This window comes from Alexandromys fortis, unplaced genomic scaffold (assembly GCF_014885135.2).
Source record: "Alexandromys fortis isolate MF-2015 unplaced genomic scaffold, M_Fortis_MF-2015_v1.1 scaffold_97, whole genome shotgun sequence".
Classification (NCBI taxonomy): domain Eukaryota; kingdom Metazoa; phylum Chordata; class Mammalia; order Rodentia; family Cricetidae; genus Alexandromys; species Alexandromys fortis.
Window position 1 is genome coordinate 6,281,666 of NW_026067981.1, and position 24,540 is coordinate 6,306,205.

Genomic DNA, 24,540 nt, shown 5'->3' on the forward strand with positions numbered 1-24,540 from the left:
AGCCAGTTCCAGCCAGTTCTAAGTCTACAAGTGGTGCTGGGACCCAACCTGGATCCTATGGAAGAGCAGCACGCATTTTTAATTATTGGACCATCTCTCTCCACCAGGATCTTGGCTTTTAATGTAAGAAAATGTGGATGCTTATTGACTATTGCAACATTTTGAAGACAGGTTCCTGTCTGATGGTGGTCCATGGGAGACTCTCTTTTTTTTTTTTTCTTTTCTAAAAGAACCATGATAACTAGAAGCACAGACTCCCTCTTGCTGCATGCCTGCCCTCATCTGGTCCTGGCCCCGCTGCAGGTCTCGACAGTGCTATCTTCCACATCTATCTGTCCCTTTGTTCCATTCCTGATGTCACTGCTATTTTTGAATGATTTAGATGAGCCAGTGCTCATCACAGCACTGCTGACTAATGGTGTCAAGTGGTGTTTTTGTGATGAGGGAATGTTCTGTTTGTGTTATCCAATACAGTAGCCATAGTGACCTGAGGCCACCATGCAGCTGATAAGTGCCTAATAGCGCTACAAAAAAAAAAGTTGGCATCCTGATTTTATATTTTAATTCAGAGTCAAATGGCCATTAACCCGTCATGCGCCTTTAGACTGATGTTGCCAGAAACCACTTTCAAACAACCATCATGGAAGAGAGGAGGATTTAGGAGACTGCAGAAACACTAGATGACCACAAAATCCACTGCTTGCTTTTACTCTGTAAGATAGCCATGTCTACCTTCAAACAAGACCAGCTTCCTGTCACTGCTCCACAAGGTGTGGACTGTATCTCCTCCTCTGGTTGTGCTGGCCCCGTCTGAGGGCCAGAGAGGTCAGCAGTGGGTCACTTCAGAGTCTTCCAATTTAGCACATCCTCAGCAGAATCACCATAGCAACCTTCCTAAACCAACACTCTCTCTACTGATGTCACTAAGCTATAAAATGGATAATATATACTAATGTTACATATACATATATCACACCGTTATATAAATTATATTTATTCATATATTAAAGATAATAATATTTAAATTTGTTAAATATAAACATACATATTGGGTGGCCTAGGAATTGCTATGAGCACTATACTGAAATTACCGAATGAGTGTTATGTGCCAGATACTATATTTATTTTTCATATTACCTTACATGTTCTCATGTTCAGAATCATCCCCATTTTATAAATATAAAAACTGAGTTTGGGGGAAGATGAGTCACTTGTCCATGATCACAGGGGTCATTTACCCTGTAGCCAGAACTTGAATCTAGTGTAATTACAGAGTTTGTACAACACTTTCTCCTAACCCTTCCCTAAACAACTTTGCTCCATAAAAGAAGGGATTCCAAACCTCCCTGGTGCAGCTAAGGTTTTCAGTGGTTCACCTACTCGTCGGTTCTCACTTTCCCCAACCCTCTACACACTGCTAAACCGTTTTGTCCAGCAACATCATGTGTGTCCTCATTAATCAAAGGCCCTGTGGCTTGCAGGTCGGTTCCTCCACCTCTTTAGACTGCCTGGTATGTTTCTCTCTTACATAGTGTTTGCCACGGCTTACATATATCTGCAACTACAAAGCAAATTCCTCAAGGGCAGTAGCCACAGCTCATTTCTGTTTGGAACCTTGTGTCTACAACATAGGGCGCTCTCGAGTACAGATAGCTGCTGAAGTTGAAGGAGGATGCTCTGTGTTGCTCCTGTCACTCATTCTACCCCACAAGCATCCTTGTCTTCTGAAATGCAAAATGTCTTCAGTTTCCTGGACCTTTTCCCTTGTGACAAGAGTTGGTAGATGGATGTTCTTAGGTCTGACATGCAGTTCTGTGCTTATCTGCAAGGGTGTACCCATGAGATCATGAGCTATGAGAAGGCAAGACACATATTTATATATTATATTTGCTATTCTAATAGCTAAAACACCATCTGGCCAATACCAGGAGTCTAATTAGATGCATAAGTAACTCTGCATATAGGGTCAGACTGCCTGTACTTTATTGATGTCTTTTCCTTTGCTTTGGACCTGTTTATAGTCATTCAGGGCACAGTCCGGGAGTACATTTCTAAGCGCCTGTGTTAGTATTACAAACTCCAACCAAGTATTATACAAAAAAAAAAACTTTTAAATTTTTACTTCGAAACCACTAGATGTTTACATTTCTTCCCCTTTATTCTCTTTAAGAGAAACACAATGTGTAATACTGAATAAACCAAGATGGAGAGCCCATAGTATGAGATACACAAGGTGAGATGACAAATGGATAACCAGAATTTTAGGTTCAACTTTGCTGGCATCCTTACATCAGTGTAAGCTAAGGAGAAAGGCTCCAACCTGACCTGGAGATATCTGGGCCAAGAGCTCAGCTAGAGAGGGGTTTTGATGCCCTTGCCCCTGGTGTGTGTGATACCTTCTTCAAGTGACTGGGACGGTGACCAAAACGGGGTCTCACCTTGTGACTAGGCTAAAGCTTTAACAAGCGGAGTTTGTCTTGCAGGCCTCCAGGAAGAAAGGAAACAGTCAGATTGTGAAATGCTTCTGGAGAGGGATGGCCTCCACAAACCAAAGCTCTCTAAATCCCACAGGGAACAGGGTTTACCGCACCTGAACTTCAGTTGTAGCCACAGCCTCTGTAGATCCTTTGGTGGGAGCTTTGGCTGCGGACCCGGCCGGGCTATGCCCAAACTGTAGGCGACCAGGAACTACGAGGCGATGGAAGTGTATGGTTTTAAGCTGCTGCATGTGGGGTAATGTGCTATACAGTCACTAAGAGCTAATCTGAGGCATGTCCTACCGTAAAGGAGAGTAACAGTCATTTCTACACACCTATTAGACACAAAGACTAATCCCATTACTGAATCAAGTTTTCTTTGTATTCCATTTGTCGTCCATGAAATCTTATTTGATGAGGCCCTGCCCGTCAGATGAACAGTTTGGGGGTATAGGATGGGGGCCAGGTGAAAACCCACAGTGAGTGCTGAATATCTCTCTCACAGGGGTTGGCTTAGCTCACTTCTCCAATGGCTGGTAGGAGATTAGGTAAGTTCCCTAACCAGGAAGTTATTAATTTTCGAACTGGGAAAGCCATTTGCTTCACCCTGGGCAGGAATTGGGGGTGATGTTTTGCCAACAAATACAGTCATAGAAAGAGAGGAGACCACCAGTGACAATAGGGTGGCCACTTCCATTTTGAATACTGGGGCGGAAATGGCAATCTGAAGTTTTCTTACTCAAGTAAGAAAGAGACCCTGCCTTAGAGCGACTGCCCTTCTGGTTCCAAATGGAAGAATCTAGGCAAAAGAAATGTGCACAAAGCACAGCTAGTCCTGCGTCCTTTTAGAATCTGACCTTCAACTGGGCACAATGGAACGGATGCAAAGAGAAACCCATATAGACAATGGTTCTGTTTTGCTCATTTCTCCAGTTTGTTTTTTCAAAAACGAAAACAAACAAACAAGAATCCAACCAACCAATCAAACAAACAAAAAAGTCTAAACCCAAAGTTTCGTTTCTTTTCTTTTCTTTTCTTTTCTTTTCTTTTCTTTTCTTTTCTTTTCTTTTCTTCTTCTTCTCTTTCTCCCCCCACCCCCTCACTTGCCCCAGGATCTGCCAACGTAAATAGCAACTCCAGCATTTTAATTAAGGGAGTTACCATGGGGATGCAGGGAACACATGCAGCGTGGCGGCGACTACGGCACAGAGGAAGGACCAAGGCAGAAGCCACCAGTCACTTACATTGTGCAGAGTGGCTGCCTTAGAGAAAGCAGGCTGGCGGCGGGCCACTGGGCACAAGAGACAGTGGGTTCTGCTAGGGGGATTGATTTTGCCTACTATTATATCCCTACACCCAGACAGGAAACCTTTATCTTTTAAGATTTAATTTTAATTTTGATTACATGTATGTGTTGAAGGTTTTGTATGTGACTATAGTGCCTGCAAGCCCGTAGAAGTCAGAGGGCTTTGGTTCCCCTGCACTTTAAGTTACAAGGGGTTATAAGCGGCTCCTGATGTACTTATTGGGAACTGAACGCAGGTCTTGGCTGGAGGAGTTTGTGAACTTAATTGAGAAGCCATCTCTTCTGCCTCATCCTCCTTTTATGTTCCCTTGACTACAGGATCCTATTAACCTAGAGGTGTATCTTGCAGACTAGCATTCTCATTTTGTTTCTCATGCAGTCTAAAAACACAGTGAGAAGGGGAGGGGAGAAGATGCTGGGGACTTTTAAATAGGGCCATAGACCATGAAAGACTCTACCACTGCGGAGAGAAAAGGCAGGTGGGAGAGCTGAATAATGCATGCTCTCAGAGAGGAGAGCAATCCTGGAATAGCCATGAATCCTTCAGTCTGATTTAAAGGAACAAAACTATACACATCAAGAACTGGTATGCTGACCGTCACATACTAACACTCAATAACAGAAGCCTTACAGTAAGGATGTTTGCAGGAATTGTCCAGTCACAACAGACGACTAACTCAAGAGGAACTGTGGGTTATAATGCATACCTCCACTACAAGAAGCATTTGTTAGGTCAGTCGTCAAAATCCTTCTTCGAGATAAAGGGAAAAATCTGGTTAACACTATCTCTGAGGCTTGAGAAGAGAAGCCAAGGGCTCAAATAAATCCACTGGTCTACAGAAAAGAAGAATTAAGAACTGCTTCCAGTTCTCATGCTTTTTTTTAAAGGGCCATTCTATTTTGAATTCGTAAGTAAGGTCATGAGCATCACCGAAGCCAGAGAGGAAACATCATACTAACCGAGTCCCTATTCTGTCACCTTCCTGCTTCTCTATGCTCAGGGAAGCGTGTGGTGACCAACTGGAGACTTACAGCCCATAGTACAGTATGCGTGGTGATCTACTAAGAAATGTTTCTTGAATTCACTGGAGTCCACTCTCTGTCTATACATGGAGGGAAAGAGCCCAGCTTTCAAACACTTAGAACCCAGCCCTCTTGGAGGAAGTATCACTATGATCTGCTAGTTAAGTGACAAGGAGCACACGGCTATGACATGTCCCTGTAACACAGGGAAACAGTGCTAGGTAACAACAACAACAAAAACATCCTGCCTGGCCTCTCATTGTTACCAGAGCTCCTCACCCAGAGAGGGATATCTGTAGCAACATTATCTCCTGCAATCATGGATTTTTTCCCCCCAGTGCTATAGGAAACCAGTGGTCTCCAGCCTGGGCACCTCAGACCTTAGAACGGCATTCAGGCTAGTGTTTGGTCAGCATTCAATGTGGTAGAATTGGCGCTTCAGAGAGGGCTAACTTGTGAACCCTGACCCTGCTGCATCAGGATCTTTCAAGACCTTGATGACCTCTCAGGACAACCCAGAGACTCACCTAGCATCCAGAAACCGGGAACGCAGGATCATGACGGCCTCGCACGTGCTCTGCTTGAGCTGCATCTGGATGGAGCTGAACTTGCGGTGGATGATGCTGACCATCCTCTCGATCTCCTTTGGGGAGATGGGCCTGGTCCGGCTTTGCTCTCGAAGGAGGTTCATCACGTGGGTGGTGAACTCATTGCATGCCTATGTGGCAACACAAAGAACGTGGGGTAAGCTGAAATTCACGGCTTACCAGAGTCCACAACGTGCAGGTGGGGCGATTTTCTAGAGACTTGTACAAGTGAAGAAAAGTAGGAGATCTGATGGCATTTTATCAAATCTGATAGCTAAAATAAATGGTTGTCTGGAAATTCCTTTTCTTCCCAATGGCTCTTGCTCTACATTTTGGCCCTGGTTTTGATGTCTTAAGGGAAAATAAAATTCTGAATCATTTTAACATCATTTTTTCCTGGATTTTATGACCGTGAGAGGGGAGATACTTAACATCCGGCCTGCCTTTTGGCCCTATGTTAAGAGTTGAGAGACTTGGGGTTGAATACATCATGAGCTTTCTCTGTCTTGTTCATTATCCCTGACATGGTAGGGCTTCCAAATATTCAATTTGGGGATACATAGATAGCCAAGAGTTGAAATCACAAAACAAAAAGCGCTGATGACTCTTCCCAGAGATCTCTCATTAGCTGGCTTTGAATTTTATCTAAAGAAGCCCTCCTGTGCCTGGTCTACACACAGGCAATCAGTCCCCAGCAACTTTATAAACAGAGCACCCAATGTGAGTTACAGGGTCTAGCAACCACCCCTGGAGAAGTAGACAATCAGTCAGCCATGGAAGTCGAAGTGGAAACCTAACCACTCCACATCTACATTGCCTCTGTGCTCCAGAGGGATGAAGGGACTTTCCCAAAGGCACATGGGAGACCTGGGAGGACCGAGGTGTGACCCAAATGTTTCCTATCATTTATGGGCCTGGGAATGGAGAAGCTGAACTCGCTCTTCGGGAAACCGCTACCCACTCTTTTGGTTATTAATACTTAACATCCATTGTCTAGTTTCATTAGCCGAACACTCAATAAAATATCTATTCACCGATTAACTCGCAGCAATGCTGTAAAACTGTATTAGATTTGTAATGAAAAGAGCAAGATGGTGCTTCAAGAACTTCAAGTTAGGACTCAAAGGACTCCGAGTTTAATATGAAGAGCAGAAACATGCTCGGTATCGACAACATTGCATTGCTGTGCTTTTCTACCATAAAGCTCTTCATAAGTGCCAATAATGGAGCAGCAATAACAGGAGCCCACACCCATGGGCTATTTACTGAAGCATTCTTTGAGTTTGGATGACCAAAGGAACATGGGCAGAGGGAAGCATCCACAGTGGGAGGCCTGCTTTGAACCCTGCTCCTGTAAATATTTATACAAATTCTTGCATTATCAAAAGGCTCATCTTCTCTGAGAGATTTAATTATTCTTCAACCCTCTAACACATTAAATGGTACCCATGTTCTTGTTCATAGAGACCTATATGTAGAGGAGAACATTTGTACGGAGCAGGAAATGAGCTGAGTGACAGGCTGCCCGGGTCCCTGCCAGCTAGATGTACTCAGTAGTGGCATTTGGGGAAGCTCTATAATGTGTCTGTGTTTCTTTCCCTTTGTCAGCTAGGATGGAAATCCCCTACATAAGAACATGCCACAGAGACCTGCAGAGCTACATTGACCAACAAATCTGTGTCTTTATTATGGCTTTAGAACACAGGTAGCTTAAGGGCTGGAGAGATCGCTCAGCAGTTGAGAACACTTGCTGCATGCAAAGGACCTAAGTTTAGTTTTCAGCACCCTCATGGCAGCTCCCAACCATCTGTAGTTCCTGTTCCAGGGGATTGGATACATTTCTCTGGCCTCCTTGGGCACTGTGTACAGGTGGTGCACTTCCAAACAGTCAGGTAAAACGTTTATACATAAAATAAAGTAAATAAATACAGAGGTGGCTTAGCAATCTACCATATTATCCTGATAGAGCAAACTTCTGAGGGCTTCACATCTGCCTTGTTGAAATAAATGTGATAATAAATGTCCCCCTCTTTATGCTGCAGGAATGTGCTGAAGGAAAGGCCACAGATGGATCTAGGTAGCATTGTCCATTCAGAAAAGTGTTATCGAGACACGGATCTGTTACAGTCTTATTCCCAAGCCAAACCCAGACTCTGCAACTGTACCACAAAGAGAAGGAATTAAAACCTGGCAGTGAGCTCCCAGGACTTCCAAGCCCCCACGACAGAGAGTAGATAGAGGGCTAGGCTCTTAGCCAGCCCACAGTCATCCTTCTGAGGAAACAAAGCAATCCACTGGGCTGCAGCATCCTCCTCTAGGGGACTCGCAGGGAGCAGGGGCTGCAGGCTAGGAGGTTTTGTCGAATGTACCAGCTCTCAGCTGGGAAGCCGCAGCGCTTGGTTAGTAATAATGCGTTTCATTATTGTGAATCAAAATCTTCACAATATCTGGTGTTTAGTTGGGGCATTTTATTCCAGGGCCTTTTAAGCTCCGCAATGGGCAGACAGTGGAGCCCTTCCACCTACTGCTAAGGCGAAGCGAAACAGCTGCTAAACATCTGGGAGAACACACAACTGAGGCTCAGGGTTTCTGAGTTTGTCTTTGATGGACAGGACCAAATGGTCCAGATTCATCTAGGACCTGAACTGTCTAAAATGACCCCTCAATTCCCCACCATGACAATGTCAGAAGCTGGGCTGCTTCTGTTAGGTCAAGTGCTCACAGTGTAGAAGTAAGGTACATATTTGAGGTGAAGACAAAATAGAACCCTCAGGGTCTGGTCATCTCTGCTGTGGTCTATTACAGAGAACTATGATGAAGAGTTCAAGCCACCTTGTGGGGCAGGAGGATTTCTACAAAGAAGTGTCCCAAGGAGGTTGCCCCAGGGTCTCTGGAGTCCTCGCAGGGAACCTCACAAGGTCTAGATTTTGGCTGACATCCTGCATGTTATACAACCCAGCTTCTTCCTGTCTCCTTCCACCTGAATGTGGCTCTAGTCTCGCTCACAAAGGTAAGAGGAATCCAAGAGCCCCCTTAGCTGTGAACTGTTGTTATTCCACCCCAGTTCAGCACTGGAGAGGTACACTCCAGTGACATTGTTTATAAAAGAGCTGAGGAATTCCCCAAAGCAACAAGAGGGTCATTTCTATAAACAGACCTTAGAATAAGATTGGGTTTTTCTGATACCATATTTTTTTTTCTAATCTGTTTGAGTACGTCAGCTTTAACCTACCTTAGCCACCATCATGATCTGCTACGGAGGTGTTCTATCGCTGTCATTTAATAATGATGAAAGTTTCTAGAAGCTTCCTTATTTAATAACCTCGGGATAAAATAGTAACCTGCCTGTTGGGTTTATTTGGAGGGCTGAGGGTGAGGGAAGTTATTGTGTGTGGTTATCTGTTATCAATATACAAAGAACAAAACAAAGACAGCAAAATTAACAGTAACAACTATGAACATGGAGGGTGACATTTTACCTGACTGAGGTTCCCTACTTTTAACAAAGCCCCCATGAGGAACTGTTACAGAAAAATGAAGAAGATGGATCTCTCAAACATACCAGCTGAAAGGTTAACGGCGCCATCGCCTTACAAGCAGCTATTTATTATAATTAACAAACTAATTTTAATAAATTATTAAGCATCCAGAATGTGCTAAGCAGAATTCACTTCTCACCCAAAAACTGCCCACATAAATAAGGAGACATGACACTTTACTTCCTAAATCTAATAAATATACGAGACAAGTCAACCACCGCTACATCTGCATAATTTGCTGTGCACTCGTGGGGCTTTCCCCGAAGTTCTTCACTTCCAACATCTCTATGATTTAGAATAGGCAGGAATCCATGAGAAGTTTCTAGAGGGAACATTTCTATCACTAGCCTGGTGCCAGTAGTCCAGCCCAGGGAGGCAACAGGACATGATTGCCATTTGATGTTGACCCAATGGCTATACTTCCTTTTTCCTAATGAAGTCAGGTCTTCTTTCAATAAGAGTCAAAACAGGCATGTAGGGCAACCTCTATTCCTTACTGGATGTGTGGCCTCAGACACATGTTTAACCTCTTACATTCCACCTTCCTTGCCTGCAACAAGTGGTCCTATGCATCCAACAACAAAATGGCAAGGAAGAACAAGGGCAATTACATTGGCCCTGATGTCTTGCAAGTGAGTATGTTATTGGAAGGGACTCCTGCTGCCCAAGTGGTCACCCACTTTGGACAAGGATTGGAAAGGGACAAGGGGGTTTCAATGGAGAAATCAATTTTGTGCTGTCTGCATTCCAAACAAACAATAAAGCCATCTTTCAACACTTCCAAGTCTAGCACACGTTGCAGTTGTATGATTAGAGGAAGCTATATTCTGAGCTCCTTTCTTGCCTTGCTTATTTGGCATGAGTTAACCTAGATGTCAGGTCTAGGCAGGTTTCTAGGCAGAGCCCAGACATCCTGGAGAAGGTGAAGTAAGAATTGCACAAAGAAGACAAACCAAGAAGAGGCCATCCAGAGACCTTTTAAAAAAAGGCCACATGCATCTTCTAAAGTTATCCCACTAGGTTGGGGCAGAGTCCAGATTCAGGATGGTCCATGTGGGGAAAGGCATAAAGATTAGGCAGAGCAGCTTATCTCAGACTCTCCTGGGATCCGAGAGAAGTCTCCATGAGCCAATAGTGTGTCAAGAACATGTGTCCTCTTCCAAGGAGGTACAGGGCAATGACTCACAGTTCTTAACATGCTGGTTTTTCTTTTCCTTCCTTCAGCCTCAGCTACACCTATCTGATGGCCCAATTTCACTATGCTTAACTGAAGGAGGCAGAGCGGTTCCCCCTGCGTGAAAGAGTGGACTTGGTGGGTATCCTGCACTTCAAGGGTGGGCAGGAGTGCAATAATGAAACTTTCTCTACTTTAAAGTTTAAAATGTCCATTTCTACTTTAAAATTTAAATTTTCTATTAAGTTTGCATTTGCCATCTACCTAGGCGGTCGTAAGTAGAGTGCTTTTTCTTTTTTTTCTTTTCCTTTTTTGGGTTCATAAAAATAGCAAAAGAAAAATCTACTCCATAGAAAAGACATCCTATAGAACCCAGGTTTAGCATAGAATCCAATGGTGACAACAAATGTGTTTGCCAGCTAAATAAATGGAGGAAAGTTAAAGGACTTCTGATAGAGCACTATTGATCACAATGGCTGGAAAATTAGCACTGATATAGTGGCCTGAATGTATGGGGGACAGGAGGGACCTTCCCTAACCAGGGTTAGCTCTGTCACCATCAGTGTACCGCATCTCTGGATGGTGCTTTGTGTCTCAAAGCCATCATATTCTTTCTATCAGAGGATGCCAACAATCTGTCACAAATCTATAGTTCTCTATGAAACGCCTGCTTCTCCTTCAGGATATAGGATGCAGATAAGAGTACATTTGATTCAGCTGATCCTACCATGGAAAGGAAGGTCAGGTACAAGTGTCCCTTTCCATGGGATTCTCGGGGCATCCAAAGAATGATGTCCCCAAGGCCAAGGGAAGCTAGCATGTGCTGCAATCAGGTTGTAACTCCGATAATGGCCCATGCATTGGGGGACCAGGGAGTCCCTCTGGGCACATTTCCACATCCCTCAAGTGGTCTGGAGTTCCAGGCACAGGGTATTCCTCTCATTGATCATGCATATTTCTTAAGGCCATCATTTACAATGTCATGTTGTTTAGTGTCTTGCCCAATGTAAGGCTTGGGCTTTACCTAGTTGAGACCAGGGTCTTGAGGGGATTCAAGACTCAAGGACCATAAGCCTCGACCTCTGGGAAAGGACTGACCAAGGCAGGTTTGCAAGTGTAAGCGGCAGTTTGTTCTCCCCTTCCTCGGCCAAGGGCCAGTGTGAGGGTGTGTGGTTACCTGCTCATATTTCTCCAGCTCCGTGTGGTAGATTTGTCTGATCTGTGACAGTTTGGCTCTGTAGTCGGAATGCTCCACTGAGTTGTCTGAACCTGCGCCCCCAGAAGCTGCCGCCGCCGCTGCCGCTGCCGCAGAACCTCCTCCTTTCTCGGGTCCTGCCACCCCCTCTGCTAGCAGCATGTTGTCCAGTCGCATCAGCTGGGGATCTGTGGGCTCTTCTTCTTGGGCTCCTCGAATACTCAAAACTACAGAGAAAGACAAAAGAGAAAAAAGTTTTAACAGCAATTCAAGGGAAACATTTAACAAGTGCAAAACATAAGCCCCGCTGTGTTCCTCGGCTACACTGGCTTCCGCGTTACCTGCCATAGGGCCTGTGGAGAAAGGAGGAAGGGCTGGACAAGACCTGAGAGGGTGAAAATGTGGAAGGAGACCCTTGCTTCTCCAAAGAAACTCTACTTAGACAAAGTCTCTAGAATAGGAGACTGGTGGGAGGAAGGGGCATGGGGAGACAGTGGGGGGGCATGGGGAGACAATGGGGGGACACGGGGAGATGGGGGTAAGGAGACATAGGGAGATGGGGGGCATGGGGAGACAGTGTCGTGGTGTGTGGAGCTTTTCTTGGGGAAGATGAAGTTGCTGAAAGTCCAGCACTGTGGTCATAGCTATAATCCCAGGAACTGGGAAGATCAGGTTCAGAGAGAGAGAGAGATTGAGATTGTATTTGTGTGTTACAAGCTAGATTGGGCTACATGAGGCCTTGTCTCTACCCTCTCCCAAGAGAATCGGATGATGGTGGCGGGTCACACAACCATGCAAATCTAGTGAATATTGCTAAACTGAACTCTACAAAAGAGTCAAACTTCCCATTATATGTGCTGTATCACAATCAGTATCAGACTACAAACATTAATTATAACACAATAGAATGGGTTTTTTTTAATCTTCAAACTGTAAGGTTGTGAACAACAACAAAAAATTTCTTTCTTTAGATTTCTGTTTGTGGCTTTTACTCTGTGACTGTCTTTGTAATATTGAATTAACCTATATTTTCATTTCCAAAATAACTTCAGCAGGGTAAATCTAGTTCATGCAATTAAATCTTGAGACCTTTTCCGTGGACTAGCAGAGAGAAAAAAAGAGTAGTCTAGAAAAATGGGAAGACAAATTAACCCCGGCATAGGGACATGCTGGTTTTAAAACTGAGATCCATCTGTTCTGGGTGGTGAGATCTCCGTTCTGTGCACAGCCAGGGTGTGGTCTTTGTTACGAGACGTTTTCATGGATTCAGCAACCCCAGGGCTCTGGTAGACCTGAGTTTCAGATCTAACTCGGCTGCTTTTTATGGAAACACCACAACTTTGTGGGTGGAGTGACTTGGACTGAAACAGATGAAGTGATCCGGCCACGCGGCTCACAAGAGACGCTTCTGTCCCTCTTGCACATAATCTGCCTTCAAATAAACAAACCACTCGACTAAATCCAGTTGTGGCATCAGCCGCCAAGCCTTTGCGGAGAGACAACAGGAAGACCATTTTCAATGTTGAAGAAAAGCCGAAGAGAATTCTGAGAGAAGCAGAAAAGGAAGAAAGGACTTAGAAGACGAAAAGAGGGCCACTGCTCGGGCCTTGTTTAGGGATGGAGGTGACGTCCCATAGGACAGACAAGGACCCTGAGAGTCAAGAGCTGTTTGGGGGTACCAAGAACTTCCAGTCTCCTAGGCACCCCTCCTCATTCCAAGGGCTGTGTTAAGGAAGGTAGGAATGAGCTCAACATAAGGAGATGCAGAGATGAAGCCAGCCCCTCACAGGAGATGCCCGCATCACTACTGGCTGTGCCCACATGCTCCTGGCTTCTAACAGGTACCATCCTGGTGAATTCATTCTGAAGGAAATGCTAATTCCCGTTCTAGGAGGAAAACTACAGCCAGGCTTTCATCAAACACTGGGCAGTAGGAAGGAGGTCATAGGTGGTGGCAGAGATTATAAAAGGCAACTTCTCGATGAAGTAGAAAGGGAAGGAGAAAGGACAGAGAGATGGAGAGGAGAAAAGAAGCCTAAACGTGCACACCGCAGCATTTGCGCATCCACAAGCCTTTCCCTTCTACACCACAAGTCTTCTTCCCATGTACAAACCAGGTTGCTACAGTGGGGATAACAGAAGGTGACATGAGGTGAATGAGTGAAAACTCATTCTTGTAGGCTCAAAAGTTTCAATAGAAAATTGTCCCTTGGAGTGATTATTAACAACATGGCCATGTTCTTCTGGGTGGTGAACATTTCACTCAGATCTCCAAAGTTCTCTGAAGAACTCAACATGGCGGGCTCTGAACACACTGAGGAGAATCTAACCTTCTCTATGGGGTCTCAAAATCCAGACAGCCCCCCTCCCCTGTTCAATGAAGGTATGAAGGCATCACGTGTAGGGTTTATATGTGTGTTTCTTGGCATGGAGAATTTTAATCACTTTATCAAAAAGATATTTATGAGCCACTTACAAATTTCAAAAAAAATTACTTCTGAGCCATTAAATACTGGCATTATATAGTTGTGAGCTTTGACTGGGTGCTGGGAATTGAAACCAGGTCCTCCAAAAGAGTGGTTCATACCAATGAGCCATCTCTCTAGCCCCTCAAGGCAATATTCCCATCCACTTTCATTTACTGTTTTATTCATTCAACACAGAGCTTAATATAGGTCTTTGACTGATCTCAAGCTCACGAGGCCCCTATTTGGCTTCCACTGTATGCTCAAGTTATAATTACATCTCACTACACCCAGCTCTGAAGCCTGTCTTCTGACTCTAATGTCAAATACAATCCCTTCAGCAGAGGTCAAAGCAAACTCCCAGGGCTATGAAAACTTCCTACCATGCTAAGGATAATAACATTTGGCCAGGTGCTAATAAGCCTGAAGGTATTCTCCTGGTGACTCTGCAGCCAATGCTCCCTGGACATGGCCCATCACTAAAAGATGATATCGTCTGTTCTTATCAATGACAGTATCATCAACAGCAACACCATCATCAACACCATCATCAACAGCATCATCAACAGCACCATCAACAACAGCACTGCCCAAAAGAACATTATCCAAAAGTCAGCCCTCCCAGACTCTTCATGCCCAAAGCAATGTCTGGTACTCCCCTTCTCCAACAGAGTAGGTGCCAAAGATGGTCTCCTAAACTCCCAACTCACCCTCTAGCAAAACCAGTTGTGAGAGACTGGCACCCACAGAACACAGAGCAGGTAGGTGATCATGAGGAGGTCAGCACTATTGGGTCCCATATGCCTGATATTCCCTGAGACAATTCTCTGGGTTGTAGTCATGCCCCAGACTCAGTGCCTTTAAACAGCCAAGCTCCTTCTCATAAATTGTTCTCAAACTAATGAATACCTTGCTTGTCCTTGACATTTTAAATATTTTAAATAAGATAAGGAACTCCCCAAGGTTGCTGCGGGAGATACAGAGTCCAACAGTGCTAATACCCATCCAGAATGGAGGTTTCAGGCAGACAGTGCACTGGGGTGTGCTGACTCCTGCATGGGAAATGAAGATTTACCTAGGGACGGAGTGGGATAGGCAAGGAAAAATGTGCCTAGTTTTTACATCATAAATGCTTTCAACAAATACTCTTTCAAAAGAAATTTGGGTTTGCTAGAAATATATAAATGGGTTCCACCAGAAATTTGAAAATAAAAGAATGAAAAGATGCAGAAAAAAGCCCAGACGAATCCCCACACACATTGAGCATTCTAAATTATACTCTAATCATGAAAATAGACAATGTTAGGACATGTGCAAGAACTAAATGCACATGTGCTCTACTACCCAGGAGGTTCTGGTTTGGAAGGCCTTGGGCTACATTTGCATATTTGGAGAGAAGCAATCTTGCAGGTCCATACTTCTCCTTAGAAGAAGATTTCAAGATACCACTATAAAAACACATATTGGGATTCTCTGACCCGGAAACTGTTCAGCTAGCCAGTTAAAAAAAATCCCACCAGCATTAAATAAATGAACAAAACAGCTGATACAGCTAACTGAAGTGATGCTTCCTATTTATGGCTTGAAGTCAGTGCTCTGGTGAGTTGGAGACAAAATGATTATTTAAAAGCTCCTTTTTATCTTTCTAGCGCCATGCAAGACTCAAATGAACCTTTCACTGGGACACCAGAGATGTTAATACTCGTCCTCCAAGATCCAATTTCAGCCAGCCGAGCTGTTACCTAATCCAGCAGCCATCACATATGATCAGGTTCTCACCTCCCTGATGGGTGCCCTGCACCCCCTCCCCTTCCTTTCCCTCTCCCTCCCCACAGCTTTCCTCCAAACAGGCTTTAAAGGGCCCTGATGCCTGAGGATGCTGGTAATACAGAGTTCCAACAGCCCCACTGGCTGCATGTCACTTCAAGATATTTAACCCTGTTGGGTAATAATTCTTAGAGGTGCTTTCTACCCATATATTCCCCCTCTCATTCCAATCAAGACAGAGACCAGTCAAGACAGGCAAGTGATGTCTAGAGAGGTTGTCACGGCCTTTAGAAAACACCTGAAGTCACATTCACATTGCTGCCATCACTTGCCCTAGGGTTAATCCTGTGTTAAAACTCCAGAGATAAGGAGACTGTCACAGCCGGGCGAGGAGCTGCTCTCACAACTGGCCTCCTGCTGTTCAATCTTTATTTATTTTCTTCACACAAGGAGAAAAACAAACCAAACCCAAAGGCACAGTCGGAGAACTGGTGGGAGGGCCCTGCTAAGGACTGTTTTGTCCTTGGCTGAGCAACACTGGTCCAGAGCCACTCCCAGTTGGTCGCCACTAGAGGGCACTCTCTCCCCACCAAGGACTAGTACACAGGCGGGTTCCACAGCCACCAACATCTCCAATAAAGCCGAGGAAATGGATCTGCTTGGATTCGAGCTCCCAAAGGTGGGCAGGAAGGGAGGAAGACACATTTACAGAGAGCATTGTTTTAGGGCATGGGGGTGAAGCTTGAAAGTCACTCAGATGAGCGAGTAAAGAGACAATTGGAGAGGACAGACACTGGATAGAGACATGGCTTAGGGAAGGCTCAAGAGAGCTTCCTCGAAACCCCAAAGTTTCACAGTCCCCAATGGCACTGCTTTTTCTAAGCCAGACTGCCATTCCCCAGTGAGGAGAGACTTTGAGGCCTGTGGAACCAGGGTTAGGATGCCCTCGTACTTTTAGAAACAAAAAATATCAGCCCTTGGGAGCCAGACACAGCTTCCACACACTGGATTGCATCATCAGATGCTATAAAACACGAAGTCAGCTTGCACTCTCACAGATTATAAAGGTAAAGCCACTTTGCTAAAACCCAAACAAGTGGAGCACAGCCAGGACTCCTGCCACCTTGTAAGCAAGACTGAGTTCTTGGAAAGCAGTGGTGGTTTGATGGCCCGGCACGAGCTCGTGGATCTCACAGTGTGCATCTATTCAGCTGTCCTTGGAGCGCTAGTGCATGGGAGCCAAGTAGGATGTAGGACTGTGGCATCCCGGCATCTGTATCTCACCGCCCTTCTAGGCCAGGCAGTCAGTTCCCTGCATACGCCCACCTTCCAGGTCTAAGCTACACTGGACATAGAAGGCTATCACTTCCATACTCATTTCAAGAAAGTCAGATCTGCCTGACAACCCTACAGAAGCAGCATTATAGTGACAGTGAGCCTGAGCTCAGTAGACTTAACTTGGTTTGTCTGTTCTAGGCCCACGTTGTCCATGGTTCTTGGTGCAAGGGAGAACCAGACACAGGACCAGTACCTGTGAAGGATTTCCATGAGACCTGAAAGTAGGGCCTGACAGCAAAGAGACCCCAAGCGCAAAGTCACAACGAAAGGACACTGTGGAGTGTTGTGTGAGCCAAATCAGTACGAAGCAGGTATTAAAAGTGAGCTGGGTACTGCAACTCCCATGATGCCACAGACATGACTCTGGTTTCTAGAAGGCCGTAATTTACATATCTGTGGACCTACTTCTACACCAACTGCTTTTAGATCTGGAGACCCCCCTGTCCTTCCAGCTTCTGTCACTTCCCACAGGCGCAGTCATCATCCACAAACTACTAGATGCTTCTCCAGCTGGGAAATAACTTTGCTATAAACGGACTCTTTTAAACCGTGTCAGGCTCCACATCCTCCATTACTTGCTACCCCGAACCTCGGGGTTGTATGTGCGGGTGCTCTTCACTCCCGGTTCGCAAGCCTCTTCTGTGTTTGATGGAAAAGCTGTCCTGGGGAATTATTTTAAAGAGTCGTCTATCAAGTAAATGGGAATGATTAACCATTTGATTTCCCCAGTTTCGCAATCTGACATTACAGGCAGCTGCCAGACAGTGGTTGATGGATGGACCCCAGAGAGCCCACTCAGACCTCAGAGCACCAAGTGGGGAATCTTCTGCAGCTGGCCTACAGTGACCCCATCAGAGAGGCCCCAGTTTACAGAATCTGTAAACCTGGCGGTTACCCCAGTACTCACTGTCTTCTTAGAATCACAGTGGCCTAGGTCTGAGTCAGTCTCCTAAGCTGTCACCGTTTCTGTGGTATTTGGTTGAAGATATCTTTTAATTCTTCCGACATTTTTCATGGTTTGTTAAGCAGGTATGTAACAGCATATATAACCAGAAGAGGGCTTGTAGACTTCCCTCCAGCAACAAAGATACTGAGAGCTTCAAATGTTTCTGGACATGTATATTTACGGAGTGTTTACTATGGGGCCATGGATGTGCAAGGAGCTGAAAATGCACTCGCTTCTTCACACTTGGCCAAGAGCCACCGCATGTGGAGCTTTGGGTGAAGTTTTAACTCAGGAGGAGGATAACAAAACACAGGACACTCTTGGGGTACTTCTACTATTCTGGGTGTTTATGTCTAGGGGTTTTCTATAGAGAGGCACTGAGTTTTTCTTGTCTTTTCTCTGGGTTAGCTTCCAGCCCTTCTGGTCACAGGACTTTCTACTTCTCGGGGGATGTACGGGCATGGATCCCATTCACACATTCCCTGCTTGGCACACTGAGTCTCCCCAGGCCAGCTGGCAGTGAGAAAGCTAATGCACTGGGCAACAGGCGCTTGCGTTTCTGGATGGGTGCCGGCTGCCTGAGTGAGGGACTTATAGATCTTAATAGCTGAGGCTTGTATCGCTGCTCAGGAAACCCCTTTGCTTAAAGGAAAGCTACAGAAGCTGAGGGTTGGGGCATGACTTCATGCTGCCTCTGCCCTCAGATCCATGTACTCAGAGATCTGAGGAAAGGGGCTGAGGCACGCGAGAGGGCCAGGGTAGAGTGCACAAGGCCTGGACCACACATGGGAGCTCATGATGCAAGAAACCACTTCCCACGTGGTTACGCATAAAAAGCCTGAGAGACATGGAGCCACTGGCTGGAGGGTGTTGTGCACTCCATGGTGAGGAAGGCTTCTCGTGACAGCGGCATCTCCTCCACAAAGTCACGGTGGAAAGCAGGAGAGGGTTCTTAATTCTTTCTTGCCTTAGGCTGAAGATGTTTTGAGGTTTGAAGTCTTGATAAGGTGCCCAGGATATTGCCCAGTTCTTGCCAGAGCGTGATTAGCTCCCTGCACCGTCCCCCACAACACTGTTGGGGTTCTCTTCACTCAGCTCTGAAACATGGCATAGGAACGTGCACTGAGATAGGAGTGGGCTATCTCCATGCTAAGCCAGATTTCAGATCCTCACTGTGTGGCTTGGTCTCTCTTAGTTTCAGTTTCCTCATCATCAAGTAGGTAGTGACAATGGCAATTTGCCACAATTCTTATAATGGACAAAATAAGGTTGCTATTATTGTTGTTATTGTTATTATTTTATTTTTAAATATTATTATTTATTATTATATTTTTTTGTTTTTGAGACATATTCTCTCTACATAGTCTTGGAAGTCACTATATAGACTAGGAGGTCTATATACTCAACCTCTGCCTTCCCAGTGTTGGGATTAAAGGCATATACTGCCACCCTGGTTATCATTATTATTTACAAAAGCATAATCCAGTGTTTGGTACAAGGAGGGTCCCTTTGATGCTCACACTTGTTAATACATCACTCCTGAATGGGGGCTGAAGGATCAGGAGTTCAAGATCACCCTCAGCTACAAAGCAAGTCTGAAGTTGCCCCGTACTGTTCGAGCTAAAGCCTTTGGGAGAGGGATGCATTGGCAAAGAATCAGAAACAACAGATTTAGAGTTTGGTGTCTGGTTCCTGAATGTTGTAAATCTACAGCAAAGAAAGAGCAAGCATAAGCCGGGGAGTGCAGTCACATACACAGGCACAAGCAAATGCATACACACACCACCCATGTGTTTCTGAATAAGCCCTGATCAGTGATGTCATTGCATCCCGCGAATCCATCATTCCTCAATGTATAGAGTATATTTCAACGCACCCTCTACTTTCCCCCCCTCCCTACTGCTTGGGCTCCTGTGCTGCTGTTCTAAGCACTGTAAGGCCCCCACTGCTTTGAGAATCTTGTGTTTTATATATTTGGGGAAGTGGAAGCAGAAGACAACCTTGGGTGTTGTTCCTCGGGTGCTACCCACTATTTCTCCCTCCCTCCCCCCTCTTTCTTTCTTTCTTTCTTTCTTTCTTTCTTTCTTTCTTTCTTTCTTTCTTTCTTTCTTTCTTTCTTTCTTTCGACTTTAGACTTGCCAATTCCTCTAACCTGAGTGGAGAAAACATTACAGGCATCCATTTGCCAATCTCCTCCTCCCCACTATACCCTGTTTTTGTGTGTCTGCTTTTCACATAGATTCTCCAGACTGTATTCTCCCTGAGTCCAAAAGCATCTGTGTCTTCCCCTACCCACCAGGGATCACACTGGATGCTTTGGCCCCTCTGGAAGGCTTGAAGACCCCTCCCGCCCCCGGGAACCACTTGGCTCGGAAGTAGCCTCACCTTATGTCTGACAAGCTAGCCTTGAAGTCTCCTGTAGTGGCTGCTTTCAAAGTTTCATTAAAAACACATAAATTACAGTTAGAAAGAGAGTAAAGACTCTATTCATAGCCTGAGTTTTGTGGAAGCATGCGTCAGTCTTAAATTTGGGTAGGATTCAGCGCTTGCAGCCAGCGTCCTCTGCTAGGGCATGGAGAAATGCCACATTCAAAACATTAAAACAAGTTGCTATTGCTGGGCCTGTGGCCTGTGTGGGTTCAACTTGTTGATGTCGACGCTTAGGATAACAAATGTCTTTTCTGCTCTTAGTGGTGAAACTTTCCTGACCATATTCACAAAGTAATAGAGGCAGAGAGATTTTTCTAACTTTCCAAACGCTCTCATCAGAACTGAGTTGCTTGCTTACTTGCTTGCTTTGAGGTACCACAAGTTGCACCTAACCTCCCAACTCCCCACCACCCCTTGTCCCCACAACAGAGCAAGCACTCTAAGTAATCTATGAACAGCCCAAAGTAAGTTTGATATAAAAATGATGTTCTCAAAGGAATCTTCTTAAGCTTTTTTTTTTCCTCCATTGACTTATTTGGGGCCAGTTTCCTTGACAGTGGGGTGAATGACCTAGAGGGATGCACAGACCCCAAGAAACATCCACAAACTTCTTTGACAACCCAGTCCTAACCCAATCTGTGTTTCAATGGCCCATATTGGGGGAAAAAAAATACAAGTGCTGAGGTACTTCTTCACCTTGCTGAATGAGGTCCCCTTTCCAGCAAGATGGAGATGCAAACCTCTGCAGGTGGCAGCCTGGGAAGGAGAGAGGACCAAGAACAGACAGGAGGTTGATGTCAGGCTCTGTAAACAGGTGCTATACTATAGGTGCCTCCATCCCTTCTGCCCTTTGCTTGTTCTTCCACGTCCCTCTCCCTCTGCACCAGACCTATGACCTCACTGACCAAGAAGAGGATGAAAGTTTAAGATGCAGGACAGAAAAAGAGATCACATTTAGCTTGAAGGAAGCAAAAAGAAAGGACTTCTAGAAGTCAATGACAACCATTATCAATTCAACCGCCACTCAGGGCCACAGAGCATCTTATGCAAATGTGCATGTCAACCACATTAACATGTATGTAGACATTTGCATGCCAACCACATTAACACATATGTGGACAGTTGACAAATGAAAGGACCTGGGCATGGGACCATCCTGAGAAGGACCAGGCAGAGGCTGGCACAGAGGTGACAGTAAGGGGTAATCCACTTGTTTCTTTCTCCTTTATTTTTCTCCAGAGTTCACAGCTGCATGCAGGAAGGCAAGGGGTTTAGCTTTTCTTGCAGCTCACATGCCTCGTGACCAAGTCCCAACAGAGAGCAGTGAAGGGAAGTAGGGGGTACAACTCTTCAGGAACCTATTGAGAAGGGGAACACCCTTCTCGGGGTTTTCTCCTTTTCTTCTGGTAACTGGGAAGGGAAATAACAGCAGGCACCCTGGCAGCTTTGTTATATCAGAAGGTGCTTGGGACCCTGAAAGCCTCACCCAGCAAACCAGCTAGAAGTGAGACGGAACTCTCTCGGACTTGGAGATCAGCTCGAAGGCTCTCACCTCTAGAGGACGGAGACTAACCAAGCTGCACTTTGTTTAAGCCATATTTTGGAATCATTCAGGTTTTTGTTTGTTTGCTTTCAGCAGTTTAACTAATTTTAGTTGATACAAACTGTTAAGAAAAGGGTAGGAATCTAGAAGGCAGGGTGATTTCACCTTGGTTAGAGAGTTACAGGAAATTAGAAAAGGCAGATTTAGAGGTGACTCACAGCAAAAACCAAGGCAAGCCTTGACAAAGTTCCTCCACAGACAGAGAGGGCTGGGCCACTATGGGGCCTTTCCTAGATAACCCCAGAGCCATGAGTGGAGGCCAGAGAAACCAGAAGTCTGGGTGAGCAGACACAAAGGGGAGAGATGTCATGTGACCAGGGTACTTAGTGTGCAGAAGATTCCTTTGACCTTGACCGGGAATGCAGGGGTGAGGAGAAGAGGGTGGCATAAGAACCTGATAAGAACACCTTGCTCCTTTCTTCCTACCCTGACCAGAGGAAAACTGAGCTCCACCAGCTATAGAGGGGGAAGCAAATAGAAGAGGGGTAGGGTAGCTGATGGGAGGGGAGTTCTAACAGCATTTTAGACCAAGAGCGGGAAACCTGCTTGCAGATATACAGCAGATGCCTCCGAACACAACCGTAGAAGAAGAAGCCATGGAGCCAAAATAGCATTGTGGAACTGGTCGGGTGCAGGGGTAATCAGGTACAGGGGTCCTAGTGGGCCTGGGTCCCAGGTCACTCTACTTATAGAAGGAACGGCGGCCATTTGTTGCAGCATCCACAGACCTCCCCAGAGAAGCACACTGAGCCTGTACACAAGTCTATTGCCTTTCCCTTTTCCAAAACAGCCAACACCTGTGATCCCAAGACAGTCATCTCACAAAGGCATGGAGGGTCAGGCAGGGTCCTTCAGGGAGATGGTGAGTACAGTCCTTGACCCACCTCAAAAGCCACCCTCCGCCCAACCTCACTGTTGCCAAGTCACCATGCCCTGTCTTTCTCCATGTGAGGGAAACAAGAGCACATCAGCACAGAGGCCAGTGGGGCCTTTTCCTGCTCCTCAGAACTTCCCAGCATTCTCCAGAAGCCCCCAGGCACCGAGGAACAAAGACCAGCTAAGAGTCTGAAACTCTGGAGTCTTGTCACAGAGAGAGAGAGACACACACACAAGCCGAGGAATCCTGGTTGTGCTGGGAACAGGGCATTAGAGATCCTGAGCTCTAGGTTACAAAGCGCGCCTGCCACATTCACTAGCTAGTCTCTGCATGAAAGAGACAAACAGCTCCGAGACCATGAAAGTTGCCTTACTTACTCTAGGGGATAGGACGAATCTGCCTCAGTAGGGTACCTAATTCTTTCTCAGAACCTATAGCCTTTCTCGGGGACTCAGTCTTCCTGGGTTGTCCTCCATGGTGTCTCTCCCTCTTTCCCCAGCACAGCTAAATGGCTAAATCATGAACCCATGGACCTCCGCTGGCCAAGTGAGTCACACTTATCCTGAAGTCACGTAGGCACTCACGGTTCATTCTAAGCAGGCCTCCTCCAATGCCGATTCTGGTTTCCTGGGGACATTTTAAAGGAGAAGTAGATTTCAAGCAAATGATTGCAACTTATCGAAAATAATGTGCTACTTAGCGTCTGCGGCAGACATCCTGGCAGGCAGTGAGGGGAAGCAGCGCCGGAGCAGATGGGCGCGATTAGGCTCAGATTTTCAGATGGGCTTTTTTTGTTGTTGTTGCTGATGCTGCCTCCGCTTGTTTCTGCACACTCGTAACATCAGGAACTCGGGGATGAGCACTCACTCCCTTCCTCTGTGCCCTGAGATCGGGTTCCTTACCCCAACACTTACAATGGAAGCACCCTGAGGGGGAGGGGACGGTACAGTGGGCATCATGATTAGCATCATTGAAATGTATTTGTACCACACGGCTCTGGCTAAATACATCAGTGACTGGCAGAGAGATGGATGAGGCATGAGCTTCATTTTCCTTTAAAGATTCGCCTCCCCGAGGCTCGGCCTTATTTACTTCGGTTACTACCATATTTCCCTGAAGAAGTGTCTTGTTTTCTCATTCACCTAGTGAGCCAACACCTTCTCCAAATGTGGAATATCTGCCACAAAAGTTCCAGAGCTTTTCCATCATTTACATCCCGAGCCTGGCTTGGCAAGCACCTTGGGATGGGCCTCGCTGGACTCCAGGAGAGCCAATAGCTAATAGCAAGCCGTCCCTGTTTATACACATAAACACAAACACACACACCTATCAAAAAAGTGTGTGTGTGTGTGCATGTGTGTAGCATACATGTTTGCTGCATGTGTTACGTGTGGAGAAAGCAGACACTCTGCTCTGCCACTCTTTACCTTAATTCTCTGAGGTCTCCAGTGGAACCTGGAACCTGTCTCACTGCCATCAACCTACAGAAATCTTTCTATCTCTGCGTACACAACCTTCAGGGTTCAGGCATGCAGGGAACACCTGAGTTCTTATGCAGATACTGGGAATTTGAACTCAGGCTTTCATGCTTATGCGAGAAGTCCCCTATAGAGTGGGGCGAAGATATCATTGAAGCCAGGAAACTTGGGATTAAGTTTTCTGGTCTAAAACACAGAGAGCTGTTTTAGAAGTCAAATCACTTCTCAGCACTGGCACTTGGCTTGACTGTAGACGGGCCATTCCTACAATGTCTAGCATCAGTCTCCCAGATCAGCTAGAATAAAGCTCTGTTTTGAGGTAGGGTCTCACGTAG

The 24,540-nt window shown here is 45.7% G+C and overlaps 1 protein-coding gene across 4 annotated transcripts in view; it reads right to left on the bottom strand.

The window, feature by feature from the left end:
- The window catches only part of Pbx1 (PBX homeobox 1), a 309,373-nt gene that overhangs the window by 74,080 nt on the left and 210,753 nt on the right, over positions 1 to 24,540 (bottom strand). For all 4 annotated transcript variants that reach the window (XM_050158324.1, XM_050158326.1, XM_050158323.1 and 1 more), the window contains exons 3-4: positions 11,284 to 11,528; positions 5,334 to 5,524 (exon numbers count right to left, since the gene is read on the bottom strand). In XM_050158324.1, the coding sequence (XP_050014281.1) occupies positions 5,334 to 5,524; positions 11,284 to 11,528 (436 nt within the window). The remainder of the gene's footprint in view (positions 1 to 5,333; positions 5,525 to 11,283; positions 11,529 to 24,540) is intronic.